The sequence below is a fragment of the Triturus cristatus genome, chromosome 12, assembly GCF_964204655.1.
Source record: "Triturus cristatus chromosome 12, aTriCri1.1, whole genome shotgun sequence".
In the NCBI taxonomy this organism is placed as follows: Eukaryota; Metazoa; Chordata; class Amphibia; order Caudata; family Salamandridae; genus Triturus; species Triturus cristatus.
In genome coordinates this window covers 643,769,361-643,789,608 of record NC_140595.1, presented here as the reverse complement: position 1 = coordinate 643,789,608, position 20,248 = coordinate 643,769,361, and the positions used below count along the sequence as shown (strand labels likewise).

Sequence of the window (20,248 nt, the reverse complement as noted above, 5' to 3'; positions counted from 1 at the left end):
CAAAATAAACTGAAATGGAAAACAAAAGTATGGTGTAATGTTATGCTCGGACACGAGTGAAACCTACAAATATGATAAAAATGGAATGGCGGGACATGGTAGAGCCGGGTCCTTGCCTTGACTGTACCATAGTAGGTCAGAAGATCTAGGAGAGTTACTATGGTCGGCATGCAACTCCGCTTGGTACACAGGAGGGTTAAAAGTAAACAAACCAGAATTATTTAAGGGCAATAGGAAGCAATGGACGGCTGTTAAGATGTGGCGAGCATGGGCCCCATCTTAGAGAGGAGGAATAGGTGTTTAAGCCCCTCAGGGCGAGAAGGCTGCAAAGCAGGACAAGGCCTATATGTCCAATTGAAGAGGTATAGAGGAGAAGAAAAGGGTGGCCCTATCAGGCACAGAAAACAAATGAATGCCAAGGAAGTGAAGCTAAATAAATTGTGTTGTGGGGGTGATAAAATGCATTAATAAACAAAGTAACATTTGAACACGATGAAATGAAGGATAGAAAATTGATAGGAAGGCAAGGTATTAGATTAATGGGAGTGGCCTTGGTAGGATGTCTAGACGAAATGGGAATGGTCTAGATCAGAAATATGAGAATAGAGAAAAATAATAGTTTATATACAACAAGGGGGCAAAATAAGGAAAATGCTACTTACCAGTATGCATCTGTTCTTGGCATGTAGAGCTGTAGTCATATGCTTGTGCATAGAGCGTCATCTAGTGTTGGGTCCGGATGTTTGCACTTTGTTTTTCTTCAAAGAAGTCTTTCCAGTCACGAGGTAGGTGACTCCTCCCTTAGGTGATAGTGCGCATGAACATCAACTCCATTGTTCGATTGTTTTCCCCGCAGAGGGTGATAATGGAGCCAGTAAGAGTAGTTAGGAGATGTCCATGAATGTATGTATCTAAGTAAGATGCAACTGCAACAGGTATAGGTACCCAGGGAGGCTGGTGTGCGCATATGACTACAGCTCTACAAGCCAAGAACAGACGCATACTGGTAAGTAGCATGTTTACGTACACTATTTCAGACTTCTGCGACAGTACTATCTGTGGAACCGGGTCGTTGAAAAGCCGCCCTTTTAACAGGTTTTGTGTGTTCCACCACTGCAGAGAGCGATGGGTGCGGCCCTCCACCAACACAAATTGGATAACTGACCCTGAGCCTGGTTCCACTGACGTGCTAAGCATTCCTGCAGGGGACGCATCTGAAATCTTGCATAGGGAGCTATGAAAATGCAAGACGCCATCATTCCTTTGTAACTGCATGAACAGTCGAGCTGGTAAGGAGTGTGGAGGCTGAAACCGAGACATTCTGAAACGTTCGGAGTCTGGCTGGAGTTGGATATGCTACAGCTTTGTGTGCATCTATGGTAGCTCCTAGATAGTCTTGAGACATGGAGGGTTGAAGATGGGATTCGGCCTGGTTTATTGTGAACCCTAGTTGGTGAAGGAGTTGCACAGTTCTCTGTGTCGCAGGCAACTGTTTGAACTGGCCTTTATAAGCCAGTCTTCTAAGTAGGGGAAGACATGAACATGTCTCCTCAGGTGGGCTGCAACTACTGCCAAGCATTTTGTGAAAACCCTGGGAGCAGTTGTCACTCCAAATGGTAGGACCTTGAATTGATAATGTTGGCCTGCTACCACAAACCGGAGGTATTTGCGGTGGGAAAATAAGTGTCCTTTAGATACAGAGTGGATAGAAAGTCACCTTGCTGAAGGAGAGGAAGCACTTGTAGTGTCACCATGTGAAAATGGTCTGATTGAATGTAGAGATTGAGTTCTCGAGGTTCAATATGGGCCTGAGAGCTGTCCTTTTTGGGAATCAGAAAGTAGAGGGAGTACACTCCTGTTCCTTGATATTGGAAAGGGACTGGTTCTATTGCACCTTTTTGCAATAACTAAAGAACTTCTTGCTTTAGAAGCGCAAGATGTTCTTGTGACATAAGGTGTGACCTCGGAGGAATATTAGATGGAGTGCTTGTAAGTTTCAGGCAATAACCAGATTGGATAATTTGTAGAACCCATTTGTCGGATGTAATCGTATTCCAAATGGGTAGAAATTGCGAAAGACTTCCCCCGACAGGAGTGGAGTGATCGGGGGTATGGAAAATAAGTCATTGTTTGTTGTTGTGTTGGCGGGAGAGGTGCGTGTTGAATTACCTCTGCCTCTTCCCCTGCCGTAATTTCCTCTATATCCTCCTCGACAAAAAACCTCTTGAAGAGACCGACTGATTGTTGCCCTAGTAAGAGGAGGAGGCATTGTCTGCAGAGATTTTTTTGGAGCCGCCCTCTGAATGAGCGACAAAAGGAACCTCTGTTGGAAGGTGCTTGTAAGGCCCCCATGGACTTCGCAACCTGTGTCTTTTTTCATCTTTTCCAAAGATGAATCAAAAGCTGGGCCAAAGAGATGTTGCGTATCAAAGGTTGATTAAGGCTAGAGGCTTGTACCTTAGGTTTAAACCCAGAAATCCTTAACCAAGCATGCCTACGAAGCAGTACACCAGTGTTCACTGCCCGAGCCGCATTATCTGCCCGATCTAAGGCACATCTGATAGAGGTATTGGTTATTAATTTACCCTCTTGAATAAGGTCGCTGGCTTTAGCTTTATACTCATCAGGAAGGAACTCAATGAGCTTCTGGAGTTCATCATAATGAGCTCTGGAGTTAATCATAATGAGCTCTATCATATCTTGCCAGTAATGCCTGGGCATTCGCAATGCGCCAATTATTAGCCGCTTGTGATGCTATCCGTTTACCGGAAGCATCCAATAATTTGGACTCTATCAGGAGGCGGGGCATCCCTTGTGGTTTGAGAGTTAGCCCTCTTACGAGCATTAGAAACGACCAAAGAGTCTAAAGGTAACTGGCCTTTGATGTAGACTGGCTCATTAGGTGTAGCCCTGTATTTCTTCTCTACCCTGGAAGTGATGATCCTATCTTTGACAGAGTCCTGAAAGATATCCTCAGTATGTTTAAGTAGCGCCTTTAACATTGGTAAGGTTTGGGTAGCCCTGTGAGATGAACTAAGGGTCTCCAATATAAAATCCTCCTCCAGACTCCTTATGGAGCCACACCCCATGGTATTCTGCAGCCCTATTAATTAGTTCAATGTACCCAATATTATCATCAGGAGGGGAAGGTCTAGATGGATACAAATCAGGGTCATTATCAGGTTGAGGGACATTATAATGATCCCAAGGATCAGGATCATGTGGGACATCTTGTGGTGCATAGGTATCTAAATCATGATCCCCTGTATCGTGTGAGTCAGGTGATGGTGGTGTAGTGGAATCTACAGGTGAAAGAAGAGGGTCTTCAGAAGTGTAAAGAAAAAGAAAAAAGTCAATACCCACATTTTTCTTTTTTTAAAGGATTGTGGTAGTCCTCCGATAAGCCCATTTTCCTCTTTTCCGGAAGGTTGGCATTAATGTGACCAGTTTCCGGTTGGATTGCAATTTCTTTCTGTTTTGGATCCGGTGGATTTTCAGTCCGAGACTCCTTAGTCGCAGTACTGTCTTTAGACATCGGTTTCGGCTCCGAAGTTTTCGGCTCTGAAGATTTAGCTTTCCGCAGCGGCTGAATGGAGACCAAAAGGTGTTTCAGTTTCGACGTCAAAGGTTTAGGATCGGCACCGGTGTGGGGACGGTACGAGCCGGAAGGCTGTTCTCTGTGCTTCGGCGCTGAGCCCGAAGGCGGGGTGATCAAAAAACTTTTTTCTCGGTGCCGACCTTGGCCCGAAGGCAGAGGAGGGACCGGAGTCTCTTGTAAAGGAGATGATAGGGGAACGAAGGCTCTTTACTCACGGTCTGTTGCACCCGGGTGAGGTCTTCGGCATCAGAGTCAGCGTCCGTAATGGAGACGTGCTCCTCCTCCATCGGCTTCTTGCGATTCATCGTGATCGGACTCTTCTGCGGGAAGGTCCAGCTCCAGGTTGCTTTGCTGGTACATTTCGTGACGTCGAGCCAGACGATCACAGAGGTTTTTTTCCCGACCGAAAAGCGTCGCAGTATTTCTCGTCGTGTTCTGGGGATCGGCAAAAGTTGCACACTTTGTGCAAATTGGTGCACAGGAACTTAGCGCGACGCCGTGGACATAACCTAAATGGAGTCTGTTTCATCAGCTGAGACCGATCCCGGTAGGGGTATGTCCAACGGTCTACCACAAATGTTCTGGTCAAAGATTTGCCAGCAAAACGATACATAGAGAGTGGGAAATACGATCGATAAACAATACCGTTGAGGGTGGTGGATTGCGCGAAGGGGTACCGAAGGAACGGTGCCTAACCAGAGCGCAACAAATTCACAACCGAACCCGATGGCGGAAAAAAACAATCTAACAATGGAGTTGATGTTCATGTGCACCATCACCTAAGGGAGGAGTCACCAACCTCATGACTGGAAAGACTTCTTCGAAGAAAAACAAAGTGCAAACATCCAGACCCAACACTAGATGGCGATCTATGCACAAGCATATGATATACAGCTCATATGCCTCGAAAGCAAACTTTCATCTGGGGATGAAAAGGAACAGGTTGTAAGTAGGCTGTTACAAGGAGACCACAGTACAAGGCAGGTGATAGTGTGTAGCTAAATCAGTGGTAATTATATGGAGGAAAGAAGAGGCAGCAGAATCTAGCAAGGTATTGCTTGTAATAGCGTTTGGTGAGAGGGGGAAGAAAGGTGGAGCAGAACCTTATCTGTAACACAAGTCTGTGGTTGACTCATGACTCTAGGAATAACACAGCGGAGTGCCTTGATAATGCAGCCAAAGGGGCTGAACAGTTTTAATATAGCAGGTGCTACGTGGCAAAGGTCCCAATTCGTCCACTAGTGAGATGTTACATCTAAGCATCTTTATTAATGTCATGTTTCAGTCTGGTGTAGCAGAATTCATTTAATTTCTCTTCTGCAGAGTTTTTGTTCTCGGTTGCCACTCCTGTGTAGTCTGATAACAGTCTTCGTCCCTGCAAAAGTAAACGTTTTGTTGTGAGGATTTACGTGGTGGAAGTGATCAGTATGGGGATACCCAGTGGTGTGCGTGTGGATATTCCAATAAGGTTCCTGGATCCATGATCGCAAAGGTCTCACAGTGCTGCCAACGTGAGGTAAGTTATAGGGGCACAGGATTATGAGACAGTAAATTTGCTGTTGCAGTCGATCTAGGTTTTGACCTGTTTGCCAGACTCTATGGTGAGTGTTGGAGTTTGAGTCCCAATTTACATATATTGCTGTTATGGAAGTATGGAATCCATGGGGTCTGTCCAAAAAGGTAGATTTGATGGTTCTTTTGTCCACAAATTTACACTTGCATTGCAACTGGCATACATTTGGTGCTCTTCCGAAGCCTATTTGTGGAACAGGTTTGATGTAGTGCGTTATGCTGGGATTCTGTATCAATAGGTGTCAGAGTCCAGGCTTTCATGATGTGCTGGTGGCCATAATGGAAGTCTGTAATAAAACGTGTGTCCTGGTCGTTCTTAAATGATTTGAATTTGAAGAACCTCAAAGGGTTTGATTTTGTTGATATCCTTAGTGGTGTTCTTTAGGCTGGTTGAGCAGTAACCTTTACGTTCAAGTATTTAATCAGTTCAGTACCTTTTGTTTGGAATGCTTCGTCCTCACTGCAGTTTCGTCTGGTGCAAAGAAGTTCGCCTTTAGGGATGGTGCATATGGTATGGTGAGGGTGGCAGGTGTTTGCATGAAGTATCAAATTTGCGGCTGTTTTTCCTGAATAGTTGTATATGGAGTTGTTTGTTATAAATATATAGATGTTGAGATGCGGAAATTCTATTGCTGTGGTGGAAATCTTTGAGGCCGTTTTATTGTTCCGTGCATGTTTGAGAGAGATTCACAACTACTTTGTTGAGGTAGATGAGGTTTTCTCCATTTCCTTTTTCTGTGCTTTAGGAGGGGGATTCTCTGATAGCTGTGTTTGCATCAATTCAGAATTGGAATTTTAGATGATCTGAGAGTGATGAGCTGTCGCCTTCAGTTGTGGTGCATTGAGGGGCGTCTCGTTGTGGATGATTGGTTGGCCTCCTCCGTGTCGGTTGGCGCAGTCTCTGTATCATATTATAGCTGTGGGGCATTGCGGTCGTGATGGGGGATGAGGATTGTGTGAACCAGGTCTTGTTGATAAGCATCACGTTGGGGTGGAGGTGGTGATGTTGTCCCTGATTTCCGTGGAATGCTTGCAGAGGGAATAGGCACTGAGGAGCATGCAGTGGGGCTGTGCCAAAGGGTTGGAGATCTGCTGTGTAGACACAGCAAGGGTTTCGGTTTTGCAGGTGAACCATCAACGGTGGCAGGCAAAGGGTCTTTCCGTGTATCTCTGGGATAACATGGAGATGTTGTTGCGGTCTGTGGGGGCCAGTGATGGCAGTTTGGGAGTGAAGTAGTGATGTGCCGGCAGGGTTCCTGGCATTGGGTGAGGTCCACGCGCAGACACGCTTGGTCAGGGAAACTGAATCTTCAGCCTAAAGGCAGATCACAATGAAGCGATGCATTGATTCCAACTTTTTCTTCACATCTTTGACATACAGGTCGGCCTTTACAGGACAAAACATGATTCAACAAAGTGATCCAGACTTTCATGCTTATAGCACAGTTAAATGTCAGTAATACCATCCCAGCATTCAGAGCCCTCAAGCAGACCTGCTGCGAAATAAAGCTTTCCTTGCAAGATGGCCGCTTGTAGATTTAAGCTCACTCTGGCCACTTAGTGGTTTTTCATGCTTTATTGAGAAATAAATGTTTTGAGACAGGACATGACTGTCTTCTACAAATGTTAAAATCTGCTGTTAAGTACACATGCAATCCACACTAAGCTGGTGACTCGGAGAATGCTATCATTTTTATGGCCAGCAGTCTTTTTGGTCTTTCCTACGCATCACATTCAAGAAACTTGTAAAAGGAGTGGAAGGCACCACGACAAAGGCTCTTGGACATAGGTTAAAAGCTGATATTGACCTTAATACCTTTTAGCAGGTTCTTCATTTGCTGTAGTTTATAAAAAAGCAGAATGGGGTTTGATAACCGTAACACTTCAGACAGCCATAAACCTTCAAAGAATACCTCTGGTATTAAGAATAGCTTTAGGTTTTCTCTTGCTTCCATTCCTAACAGTTATCAGATTTCTTTACAAAGAGCTTATATGAATTATTTTTAGCTTTCAGAAACATTAGTGAGGATCCCATTGAAAAAGAAGATGCACAGCTGTACCTAGTGTCTGAAATAGTATACTCAAGTCATAAGCCACCTTTGCGCCTCCAGGATTCAGTCATGCGTGGCACAGAGCTTACAGGCTTAACTTAGAGGCAGGGTAAAGTAGTTGTGCAACACTTGAAACAATAATAAAGTAAAAACGTCACACAAAAAGGATCCTACACCAAGTTAGAAAAATTGAACTGTCTTCAATAAATGAAACAAGACCAAAACAACAAAACTCCAATCTGTAGAACTGGAGATATGCAATTTTAAAATGTCACCAAAAAGCACAAAGTGCCAACTGTGGATCCGGACCGGAACAAAGTCACAAGTTGAGACCAACCTAAATAGAATGTTGGCCAGCTACAGGGAACCAGTTAGGCCCACTGAACAAAATACCTTAAATCCTGGTTTGCAGAGCTGTGTAAGGATCCGTGAATGCAGGAAGATGGCTCTTCATATGGTATATCAAAAACAGATATTGTGCAGAATCCAGGGGTTCCATTATGAGTGGACAAGGGCTTGCTCTAGCAATCTGAAGGAGCTTTTCTAGGGGGTAATATGGTTGAGCAGCCTTAAGCTTATCTTGGGGAGAGGAGTTGTCCAAACAGCTAGGGCGGTCGACCCCCAATCTGGGGAACTGGGTTCGAGTCTCAGCAATGACGCTGAACATCCTAGGATTCAGGGGAAATCACTTAAGCTCCGCGTGCCTTAAAAAAAATGAATGTGTCCTAATGTAAAGCAACTGGTGCTATGTAAAGCGCTCTGATACCCGATTCGGGTCAAGTTCGCGCTATATAAAACTCTAAAAGTAAAACAAAAAAAGATTATTTTTAAATCTTAGAGGAGTGCAAGACATCTGCGAATATCTGCAATAGCCAATAATTGATACACCACTCAAGGATAGCCAGGATAATTTATAAACATAGCAAGTATCTTTATATATATTAGGCAACAGGAACAATTTGTTAAGGTAAGTATGTTTATAAAGAAAAATATATCAAGAGTTCAAAATGTTGACAATTGTTATGATCTGCAATGTTAAACTATGAAAGGAAAATCATATGTTGTTTCCCAGTTCTTGTTAGCGATTTACGGGACCAGTGTCTTTGGTCAAAGAGCAAGGCCAAAGGTAGCACCAACAGGTCACCACCAGCGGCACTAGGGCAGCTGGGTGCAGTGGTGCTAACAGCCAATAGAGATCGGTCACAAAGAGGCGGGGGGGGGGGGGCTAGGGGGTCTGATCGGGACGGAGAGGTCAGTCCAGTAAAAACCCACAAGAGGCTTTGGTTCTTGCAAAGTTGGGGTACGTGGGGACACCTTTGGTCCCCTTCTCCGGACAGGGCATCCAGGTGCAGAGGGTCTTTGGGGTGTTGTCTTCTCCGTCCGGCAACACTCGCAGTTGAGGGGCCCTGCACTCAGAGGCTGCAGGCGACGTTGGGGAGTTCACGAGGAGGCACTCCACTGTGAACTCAGTAACTGGAGGGCTTGCGCCCATGCTAATGCCATTGGCCTACTTTGACATGGGTGGGGGGTATGAGGTTCAGTGGTGCTTGGCAGCGTCTGGTTTTAGTGGTTCTGGAGTCCTCGCAGTTTTTCCTTTTGCTTTCTACAGGACGCAAGGGACAGTTTCACTGTCCATCGGAAGGTTCCTGGGCAAAGTGCTGGCAGGTCTTCCAGGTTTTGGGGACTCAGCACCTGCAGGACAAGTGAACCTTTGAAGCAATTGGCGAAGTCAGCAGGCAGGCTGGCAGGGTTGGCGCCAAGTCAGTTGCTGGGTCTTCTATTCTTCCTGTGCAACTCTGTACGTCAGTCTTATTTTTTTCAGGTTGGCAGGATTGGTTTTTCTGGCATCATGGACTTCCCTAAATACTGAATTTAGGGGTTTTAGGGGTGTGTTGGGTAGTAGGCAATGGGCTACTGACTCTTGGGGAAGAGGTGTGGCGCCGGGGCCTGGGCGACTGACTCCAGTATCTGGGGATCACGGTTCGATCCCCGGCGCTGGATTAGCCCAGCACCATGTGACTCTGGGCAATAGCTTGCTTAATCTTCCCGACGGTCCCCAGCACCTAGAGACCCTTATGGGTGATTGTTCGCACTTTACAAATGTGGATTATTATATTATTATTACACCCCCTATAGGACCATTTCTTGTGGTAAGTGGGCATAACTCTGTCCCAGAATTCCTAAGCTTGCCATCCCAAGGATGGCTACTTCTGAAAAGTTGCATCTACCTTAGAGTGGGCCACTTTAGAGGTGGTACGACACCTGATTAGCTAATTTTCCCACCTGTCCATGTGCCAATGGGCTCTGGGAAAAAAGGGGTTGGCTTCCTCTCCTGCTAGGGGAGCCGGACTCGCATTTCAAAGGTGGTAGCTTCTCTGAAGGTCCCCTGCCTTGGAATGCTAATCTGGTCATCCTGTGGGAGGGGGTGTAAACACCCTTTCCTGAGTATGCTTCGATCTTAACCTCCTGAGAGCAAAGGCTCTCACCCTAGGGAGTCAGACACTTGTCTCTGGTGGCAGGCTGGCAGAAACGAGTCAGCCAACACACCAGGGGCTGGTAGGTTTTCAGGGGGCACCTCTAAGATGCCCTCTGGGTGCATATAAACACTTGAATCAGTGTGAGTTTATTAATACGAGATGTTTGATACCAAACATCCCTATCTTCAGTGGAGCCATCATATAGTTGGGAAACTCCTTTTCACCAGTGCCCACCACATTTCTTAAAATGGCTTCCCTGGTCACTTGTACTGGCAGTATTGGAACTGACCAGCACAGGGGCATAGCTATTCATGCATGCATATCCTTACATGTAAAAGTAGGCATCCTACCTTAGGGCTGTCAGACCTGCTGTAGAAGTGACATAAATATTACATGCAGTGTTTGGGGATGTGGCACACAGGGATGTGGGTCACGTCGTGTTTTCACTTTTGTCTGAACCAGCACACACAGCCTGCAGTGGAAGTCTTGCATGTGTTTAGGAACGGGTTCCTTAGGGTGGAAAAATTCCTGCTGCAACCCTTAGGGACCCTCTTTAGTACCTCATGCTCTAGGTAACAGGGGTACAATTCACTAGGGACTTGAGTACTAAATGTGTTGCCAATTGAAGGAAACAATTGCACATTTTTAGGGAAAGAACACTGGTACTGGGGACCTGGTTAGCAGCAACCCAGTATCCTTCAGTGTGTGTGTGTGTGTGTGTGTGAGAGAGAGAGAGAGAGAGAGAGAGAGAGAGAGACAGAGAGAGAGAGAGACAGAGAGAGAGAGAGAGAGAGAGAGAGAGACAGAGAGAGAGAGAGAGAGAGACAGAGAGAGAGACAGAGAGAGAGAGAGACAGAGAGAGAGAGAGACAGAGAGAGAGAGAGACAGAGAGAGAGAGAGACAGAGAGAGAGAGAGACAGAGAGAGAGAGAGACAGAGAGAGAGAGAGACAGAGAGAGAGAGAGACAGAGAGACAGAGAGAGAGAGAGAGAGAGAGACAGAGAGAGAGAGACAGAGACAGAGAGAGAGAGACAGAGACAGAGAGAGAGAGACAGAGACAGAGAGAGAGAGACAGAGAGACAGAGACAGAGAGAGAGACAGAGACAGAGAGAGAGACAGAGACAGAGAGAGAGACAGAGACAGAGAGAGACAGAGAGAGACAGAGAGAGACAGAGAGAGACAGAGAGAGACAGAGAGAGACAGAGAGAGACAGAGAGAGACAGAGAGAGACAGAGAGAGACAGAGAGAGACAGAGAGAGACAGAGAGAGACAGAGAGAGACAGAGAGAGACAGAGAGAGAGAGAGACAGAGAGAGACAGAGAGAGACAGAGAGAGACAGAGAGAGACAGAGAGAGACAGAGAGAGACAGAGAGAGACAGAGAGAGACAGAGAGAGACAGAGACAGAGACAGAGACAGAGACAGAGACAGAGACAGAGACAGAGACAGAGACAGAGACAGAGAGAGAGAGACAGAGAGAGACAGAGAGACAGAGAGACAGAGAGACAGAGAGACAGAGAGAGACAGAGAGAGAGAGAGAGAGAGAGAGAGAGTGTGTGTGTGTGAAAGTGTGTGTGAGAGAGTGTGTGAGTGAAAGTGTGTGTGAGAAAGTGTGTGTGAGAAAGTGTGTGTGAGAAAGTGTGTGTGAGAATGTGTGTGTGTGAGAAAGTGTGTGTGAGAAAGTGTGTGTGAGAAAGTGTGTGTGAGAAAGTGTGTGTGAGAAAGTGTGTGTGAGAAAGTGTGTGTGAGAAAGTGTGTGTGCGGCGCACAGTCGGGTCGATGCGTTGGTTCGGAGGAGCTGAAATGCTGCAATGCAGAGTCCAGTGTCCTCATCGAGGCTGCTGTTGAGTGATGTGAAGGCCTGCACCAAGGATGCGTCAGGCAGGGGCGGTTCCAAAGCAATGCAGATCTTTGTAAGAGGTCCAATCCACACAGCAGCGGTGATGCATCAGTTCTGCTCGGGTGTGCACCACGCAGCAGAGGAGATGCGCCAGTTCGGCTGGATCAACAGAGACTGGAACAGCACATTAAGCCTACTTCCAATGTTCTAGGACTGAAGTGGCACCATTTGACAGGGTAGAATCAGATGGCAGAGTCCAGGTGCAAGGTTGTTGGAAGCATGGGTCCCTAAGGCTTCAGATCAGAAGGCCAGTCAACAAGCCCTTGGAGTCACCATGGGGTTCCGAGCTCAAGAGATACAGGTCCATACCTATTCATCCAGGCAAGAGGGCAGCAAGTCAGCACAGAAGGGCAGGGGTCCTGCAGGGCAGCAGTCTAGCATAGTGGCAGTCCTTTGAGTAGCACAGAAGTCCTTCCTGGTAGAGTATCCACAGGTCGAGAAGTGTACTAAGGAGGTGGTGTCAGAGGTCCAATATTAATACCTGGTGCCCCTACTCTGGAAGGTGGGAGAAGCTTCTAGAGGTTTCCATTTACAATCCACAGGCATCCCACCTTCCCTGTCCTGGCTCCAGACTAACTACAGGGGTTATGCAGCCCTTTGTGTGGAGGCAGGACACAGCCTATTCAAGTGTAAGTGGGCCCAGCTCCTCCCTCCCATCCTGCCAGTGATGGCCCATACAAGCATATCCAAGCTCTATTGTGTGGGTCAGTCTACGAGAAATACACAAAGCTCACCTGTCAGCTACACCCAGTCATGTGACCCGGAGTCAAGCTGCAAGCTCTAAAGGGATAAGGCAGGAAAAAGTCAAATTTCTAAAAGAGGCATTTTCAAAATTCCAATTTATAATCTGACTTTACCATAAGTTTGGATTTTTCATTACAATTCAAAACACACCAAACATGAACCGGTTACCTGTTCCCATTTGGAAATAACAGCTAATTAAATGTAATAGGAGAGGTAGGCCTTGCAGCAGTGAAAAACGATTAAGAGATTTTCACCACCAAAACATGCAAAACTAGAACTTACATGTGACACTTTTTAAATATACTGCACCTTCCCCTCTGGCCAGTCAGGACCTACCCCTTGGGAAACCATGCATTAGAAAGGAAGGGTCGGGCCTGGCAAAATTTTCATTTTTTAAGGTTGACATGGCAGTTTACACACAGAACACAGGCTGTAGTGGCAGGCCTGATGCATATTTAAATGGCTACTTAAAGGGGTGATACAATCAGTGCTGGAAGCCACTTATAGCATTTCATTTACAGGTCCTAGTCACAGGTAGTTCCACTTACAAGTAAATTAAATATGTCAAATGGGTATAAGCCAATGCTACCTTGTTTTAAGGAGAGCACATCAGGCACTGGTTAGCAGGGGTAAAGTGTGTAGAGCCCTAAAAGCCAACATAAAATCGATTTATAAAACAGGAGGGTGATGACAAACAGTTGGGAGATGACCCTGCAGAAAGGGCCAAGTCCAACACTATGTTAGTAACAACTAACTCAAAAAGAATCAACAGGCTGCCCATGAGGAGGACCCACCATGCTTAGGATGATTTTGTCTTCTAGGTAAGGCTGTGTACACCAAAGCTATTGACTTACATGTTTCAGTTTTAAAAGGTGGGAAAAGAATAAGGTTTCCGACAGCAAGGTTGCTATCAGTCTTAAACCCATTCTAATTTTCTTCTGTTTTGTATCTTTTACATTTGTAAGAAATGGAAAAATGTGCTTTTGACGTAAGATTTTTTCTATTTGGAAAGTTGTTTTTTCTCCGTTTTAACAATACTCACAGGATATCGGGCGGTGTTGGGGAGATTCAGGAAGTATATACATATATTTTTTTTTTTAAACTTTGTTTATTGGTTTCAATCACAGCCATACATAACATAATTGGACAACATAATCATGGTTACAAATTACATATTTCCTGCAGGATTCGCCTGCCTATGCATCTCTATTTCAACAGTAGGTGACACACAGGGATCCCCCCCGATGTTTATTCCAGTGTGACCACTTCCTATCCCATTTCTTGGGACACCCCCTGCCGTAAAAAACCTCAGTCTCTGCCACCTATCCATTTCTTTGACCCACAGGGTGACATGTGGTGGGCTCGTTCCCCCACCCCCAACTTCTAGCCAGCTCTCGTTTCACCGGCGTGTATCCCAGTGTTGTAAGTTGCTGTTCAACTTCCATGAGATCAGTCGCCTCCCATATGTTCAATAGTCCCAGTTGCGGAGTTAGTACTATGGCCTTCCCCAACGCTGTGCGCATGTGGTCCGAGGCTCCCTCCCAAAGAGCACGTATCTTTGGGCAAGTCCACAAGGTATGGTAAAATGTGGCCTGCTGACCACATCCCTTCATACAACGGTCGTCAGGCCTAGTTCCTATTCTCGCCAAAACTTTCCCTGTGATGTATGATCGGTGGAGTATCCTAAGTTGAATCAGCTGAAATCTCTGAGTGATAGCCGCTTCTCGTGGGGACACAAGTGCAGTCTGCCAGTCCTCGTCATCTATATGCCCAATGTTGTCTTGCCACCGCTCCCTGAGCTTCGGGAAGGTGTCCGGCAGGTTATTACTCAAATTTTAATAAGTTAGAGATACTGCCTTCGAACTGAGGAGCCCATCTAGCAGGCGGTCTTCCAAAGGTTGTGACTCAGGTATGTCTTTGAGAGACGGGAACGCCGCCTGTATCGCATGTCTAATTTGTAATTACCTATACATTTCCCCCTGTGCCAGATATTGTTTCTGGAGCTCACCAAAGGTAAGTATTGCTCCCTTCTTAACCAAATCTCTAACCGCTGATACCCCGATAAGGTCCCATCAAACCCGGGCTGGTAGCACAGCATGCCCAGCTTCTGGGTGAACCACAAGGGTGTGGCTTGCGAGAGAACACCCGTCCAACGGAGCCGGGACGTTGCTACCCGCCAGATTTCCAATGTATGTTGGGTAGGTCCGAAGAACCTCCCCCTATTTTTCCTATCGGTGGTGTAAAGGGCCCCTAGATATCCAGATCGGTCGGTTTGGTATCGGTCAAGGGCATATGCTGGGTCATCCGGAGGGTGATATATCCAGTGATTAACGGTCACCAATTGCGCCGACCAGTAATAACGCTGCAGGTACGGAAGTGCTATGCCCCATCGAACCAGCCTTTTGTCAATTTCTGCAGTGCAATTCTAGGGGCCTTTCCATCCCAGAGCAGCGTGCGCATCTCTCCTTAAACAACTCTAAAGTATGAGTCTGGGACCCTGTGGGGACAATTATGTAATATGTCAAGAAAACGAGGAAGGGCTAGCATTTTAAAGAGTGCCGCCCTCCCCACCAGTGTTAGGGGTAGGGACCTCCAATGTTTTACATCCGCTCGTAATCGGGCCAGAGGGGGAGGGGGGGGCAGATGGGAGCTGTAGAAACAAGCTGGATCTGAAGTTTCAAAGATCCCCAAATAGCGAAACCCCAGGAAGTATATATCTAAATAACATACTCATGACAGAAATAGTGTTACAGGAAAGTAATGTTTCATTGCTCAATTCTCCCAGCATGCTAATTTGGAAAAGGCATTTTTAATTTTCCTCTCTTTGCTTAGAGACAAATTGAAAGCAAACAACCACTTTACATATTTTGATTTGTTGTATTGTTCTCCTAGAACTCTGCAGCACTGGAATAGAGAGGTGCGATACGTAAAAGCATAATGAAACCAATATGTTTCGTCCAGCAATTGTAGCCTTAATCAAGATCAAAGAAGAATCAAGAATATACAGAAGGTCTATTTTTACTTGAGCAATCAAATTACTTTGTACACACAGAGGGAGAAATCAGCTATCAAGAAAGCACCAACATGGATTTTTTTTTTACATAAGCCTTCTACTTACCCAACATGAGTTATAATAATGATCTTGATTTATGAAACCACTAATACATATCGCTATTTTTATTTCTCACTTGCGAACCATTCACAAGTTGGAGAGTAGGTAGAAGATGTGGTAGTCAAGAGCCCAACTCCAAAGTCTGCGGTATTGCTAATGTACACTAGAACTCCTTCCCCATGCAGGAGAAATTTTTCAAGGATAAGAAATTGTGCCAGCTACAGAATATTTAAATGGGGAGCCTGCTCTTCCCCCCAGTCAAAAGTATAGAAATTCCACCATGCTCAACTCATCCAAGTTCCAGCAAGTGTGCAGGGATGCCTGTCTGATGGTCTACTTTCATGAAGTTTGGATCAAGAGCCCACAAACCTAGAACCAAGAGAAGTGGAGGTAAGAGTCCTGTGGATTGAAAAGCCACCTCTTGGTAACAAATGAGACACCTTTATATCCACTTTGAACTTGAAAGTATCCAGACAGAACAATGGAGTGCAGGAGATTATCAGATTAAGAACCCTCAAGGTAAAGCTATCTCACTTGCTATTAAGGAGTTACCAGTTAATTCTGGATGACTGGTTAACTTTAGGTTCAGTAAAGGCTACAGCTTAGATTTGTTCTACTTCATAAACAACTGAAGTGATGAAATAGGACTAGTTGGAGGCTGCCCATAATCTACGCCACGAAAGAAGGTCTTCGGCAATCATTCTGATATTGCTGCATACCAGAGTATGGTGCGAATCAGCCGTTACTAAGAAAAATTAAATAACCTTGGAGTTACAATAAGAACAAGGGCAGAAATTAGTAGTAATAATGCTAGTTTACTGTTAAACACATCCGGTCTACTTGAATGGTGGCTAGATATGCCAGAGTAAGGAAATGTAATTACCAGTAACAATGTTTGTCCGGAGGGTATTCTCCACAGATTTACAAGACTACCTGACCTACTGCCAAAGGCAGCTGAGCTTGTTCACAGTTACACAAGTGGCAAGAAGACTGCTTGGAGAGAAAGTGTCTTGAAAATCCCAGGAATTAGTGCTTTTTATCCTACTGTGCATTGCCCGCCATTATACTACTCAGTGCTATCACATATTGATGTGGTGCAAAGATGCACTTTTAAAATAACCATGTTACAAAACACTCATCCTACTGAATAACCCCAATTTTTTTTTGTAAAAATGAATAAAGTTGAAACCTTCTTTTGACGCTCTATGTGGTAGTACTATGTTCTAAAAGACATTACCACTGCAGTTCAGAAAAACACTTAAAACGTTTGGGTGGCCATGGGAGTTACCTTCTCTGAAAGACTGGACTTGATAACCATCAGTAGTTTGTACATATAAGTGGGTTCAAACGCCACACCCGGGCGGATGTCTTTCATAATCTTGTCACCTGGAACTGAAAGGAAAATACAGATTAGAATCTTAGTGAAATTACTTTCATAAATACAAAAGAACTCACCCATCAGCAACTTTCTGCAAGGGCAGATGACATACCTATAGTTACAAAGACTTAAGTGCCCCCACCCCACCTTTCTGTTTGCTCTTTAACTGAAGATACCCATTGCCAAAATGCATGCAAAATTAAGTAGAAATCCCCAACTAGGAAATCCCTTCTATTTCTGTAAAGACTATAAGGGATCACAAACTATATTTACTAAGTCCCTCTACATCTAATGCAATTTAAATTACTACTGAAATAATTCAGGTCCTACTAGTTGGGATTTGGGGCAGACAATCTGCAATAGGCTACCAACAGTACAACATCTCACTGGACAGCATTCTTCAGGCCTTCATCACCACCTTCACATACCACACGAAACAGAACTGTCAAATAGCTACTATTTAAAAAGGAATAGGGCATACCACACCCTCCTATATTTTGAAGCAGTTCAAAAGAAATGCCAGACTAACCTTGCAAATGTTAGGGTAATACAATAAGAATACAATATTCTCTTGATCAATACAGGCTGCATGGAATTTGAGAAACAGACCTACGTTACCCCTAGGCCTGAAGGTCTAGGACTGGATCTAATAAAGCACGCTGAGAAAGGAAACCAATCACAGCACATGGATAGCAAAGAAAACACAAGAAAACATGAATACCTCATGAAGACTAGACTATCACAAAGAGAGGTGGAGGTTAAATCTAATCTGTGACAAAAAACCATCAAAGGACAAACTAAAATGAATACAGAGACTCATGCTGGAGGAATGCATCTTGAGGTGCTGCTATCAATAACTGCTTATCATCTAAGGGTAAAAGAGAAAATACATTTGAGGACTGAAATAGCAGAGATAACCTGCTTGGACTCCGAAGGACCACGCAGATTGGGAGTTGAGTCACACTTCAAGAGTTGACTGAGGTCACCTTAATTTACCAAATGGAGATTGTCAATCTAGAAGAAACAATCACTTACCTGGATGTGCACCAACATAGGTCTCTTAAAAAAAAAAAAAAAAATCACTCTTCAACCTACACAAAGAACAAGAAATGCTATCCCATATCCCCCCTCCTTCTGTTCTTCTGTGATTATTTTGAACTGAGTCTTGTTTTTATGGAAAAATGTCCAAGTGGCTAAGTCTGAGCCATATTAATATTTGCAATAGATGAACAAATAACTGAGTTGATCAATAGCTGGCAGGATGACCCAGTGAGCTGGATATTTGCCAATGCAAATTCAGTCATCTGCAGTCAAGGGATAAGACTTGATACCTCATTGTCTGTCCACCAGCAAGCGCTCCTGGTAGTAGGCACTTGCTTTTACATGACAAAAACCTTTTAAAGGTTTTTTGATCTACTTCCAGTCACAGCTAGAAAGACAGTCACAGTTGCCATAATTATGTCTCGTCTAGACTACTGTAACAGCCTAAACGCGGGAGTCAAGAAGGCAGTCCTGAAAAAATTACAGATAGTCTAAAACGCAGCAGCCCGTCTGGAATTAAAAATGCCAAGGGGGTCCTCGGCATCAGCAGGACTCAAAACACACCACTAGCTGCCCATACACAAAAGGATTCTTTTTAAGAGCTTAGTAATTACCTTCAGAACTTTTAGGTGAGCAGGACCTAAATACCTCAGGACGAGAATCAAACCATATGTTACCAAACAGCTACTGAGATCATCCTCTGAAGATTTTCTAGCACCTCCCAGCTTTCATATAACGTCCAGAGGGGGAAAGTCAATGGCAGTCCTGGGAACAAAAGCTTGGAATAGTTTACCCCCTCATCTCAGACTCAAAGCCAGAACCCATGTTCAGGAAACACGGAAAGGACTGACAGATTGATATAGTGTTTGCACTTATCTGATCATCTCCCGACAGTTCTTATGACCTTCGTACCACTGCCCCTCTGCATCAGCGCCAAAATGCTCCTTGGAGTGAAAGCTGCCCTTTATAAATGTCATCATTGATTCAGTCCATGAGTTTGAATTACTGTCAGGCAACTCAGCATCCCAAAATGTTTGAGATCAGTAAAATTAGTAGAAGTGTGGTATGCAATGCGATATTAAAAAATGCAACTTGCAGGATTCCAGATCATTAACAATAAGGGAGGCCCCATGATTATCTAAAAAAGCTAACTTGCCTTAGATCTTTCAACACACACCATATTGAGGAGAAATTACATCACACATACAAGTTTGTTCATTAGGGGGGAGGAGCCTAGCGCGCATCCAAGATGGTCGCGTGAGCACAGGGCTCCCCGGACCCTCGCTGCTCCTCGGAATTTATCCTGAATCTATCCTGGCTTGGTTGATGGAATCTGGGAGACGAATGCTGGCTGAACACTAAACTCCTTTCGGAAATCAAATCGGACCTGGCAATCCGGAGTTATGGTGGTTTGAACTTTTGAGGCCCACCCGACGGCTGTGCCCGATGCGAGGGTGATCTGTGGAGCCGGGGCGTAGTTGAACAACAACGGCAGCGGAGCTGTGCCAGTGGCCGTCACATCACTTTCGGTTTCACTTTTGGTCTTTGAGGGGCTGGACTGTGGACTTGCTTGGTGCGACTGGGCTTTCATTTTGCCTTCGCTTGAAGCCGGTGGCTTCGTCTGCTGCCAGTGTGCTCATTGACGGTGGTCCCTTCGCTCCGCCATATTGCGGCCTGTGGTGCGACACTTGTCTGCCTGGCCTGTGCCACCTCGACGCTTCCTCGGTGGTCCCCTTCGGCGATCGAGGTTCTCATGGGAGGCAAGGGAGACCCCGAGAGGCGTAAGACCAAAACATCCCTACGTGGGGGACCGGTCCAGACGAACAACATGGACCGCTACACTCAGGGTAAAGGATCCCCCGGGACGGCCAATGTCCCCCCCGGAGGACACCAGTGGTGGCCCGTCCGTTTCTCCGGATCTGTCCCTGCAGGACATCATGGGCGCCTTTAAGGGCATCAGAGAGACCATCGCTACACAGTACGAGGCCTTGGCCCGTAAAATCGACACGGTGGCCATTGACATTACGCTAATCCGGGCGGATCTCTCTAAGACCAACGAGAGGGTTCAATCGCTGGATGTGCGGACATCCTCCCTTGGTACGGACGTGTCGGACCTGCAGGCCACTCTCGGCGATCTCAAGTCGGCCAATGATCTGATGGCCCGGCGGCTGGAAGACTTCGAGGGACGGGCCCGCCGCAATAACATCCGCGTCATAGGCGTTCCGGAGACCTCCGATAACCGCCCGGTTGATCTCCTGGTCGAGGAGCTCATCCTCGAACATCTTGCTCCCGCTGGCCTGAGTAAGTTTTTCGCTGTGGAGCGGGCCCATCGAGTCCCAGGTGGCCGGCCGCGACCGGGTGCCCCCCCGAGGCCTATC

At 45.7% G+C, this 20,248-nt stretch overlaps 1 protein-coding gene across 2 annotated transcripts in view; it reads right to left on the bottom strand.

The window, feature by feature from the left end:
• USP10 (ubiquitin specific peptidase 10) overlaps positions 1–20,248 on the bottom strand; it is a 333,623-nt gene that overhangs the window by 167,049 nt on the left and 146,326 nt on the right. For both annotated transcript variants that reach the window (XM_085638327.1, XM_085638328.1), the window contains one exon: positions 16,740–16,843. In XM_085638327.1, coding sequence (XP_085494453.1) covers positions 16,740–16,843 — 104 coding nt within the window. The remainder of the gene's footprint in view (positions 1–16,739; positions 16,844–20,248) is intronic.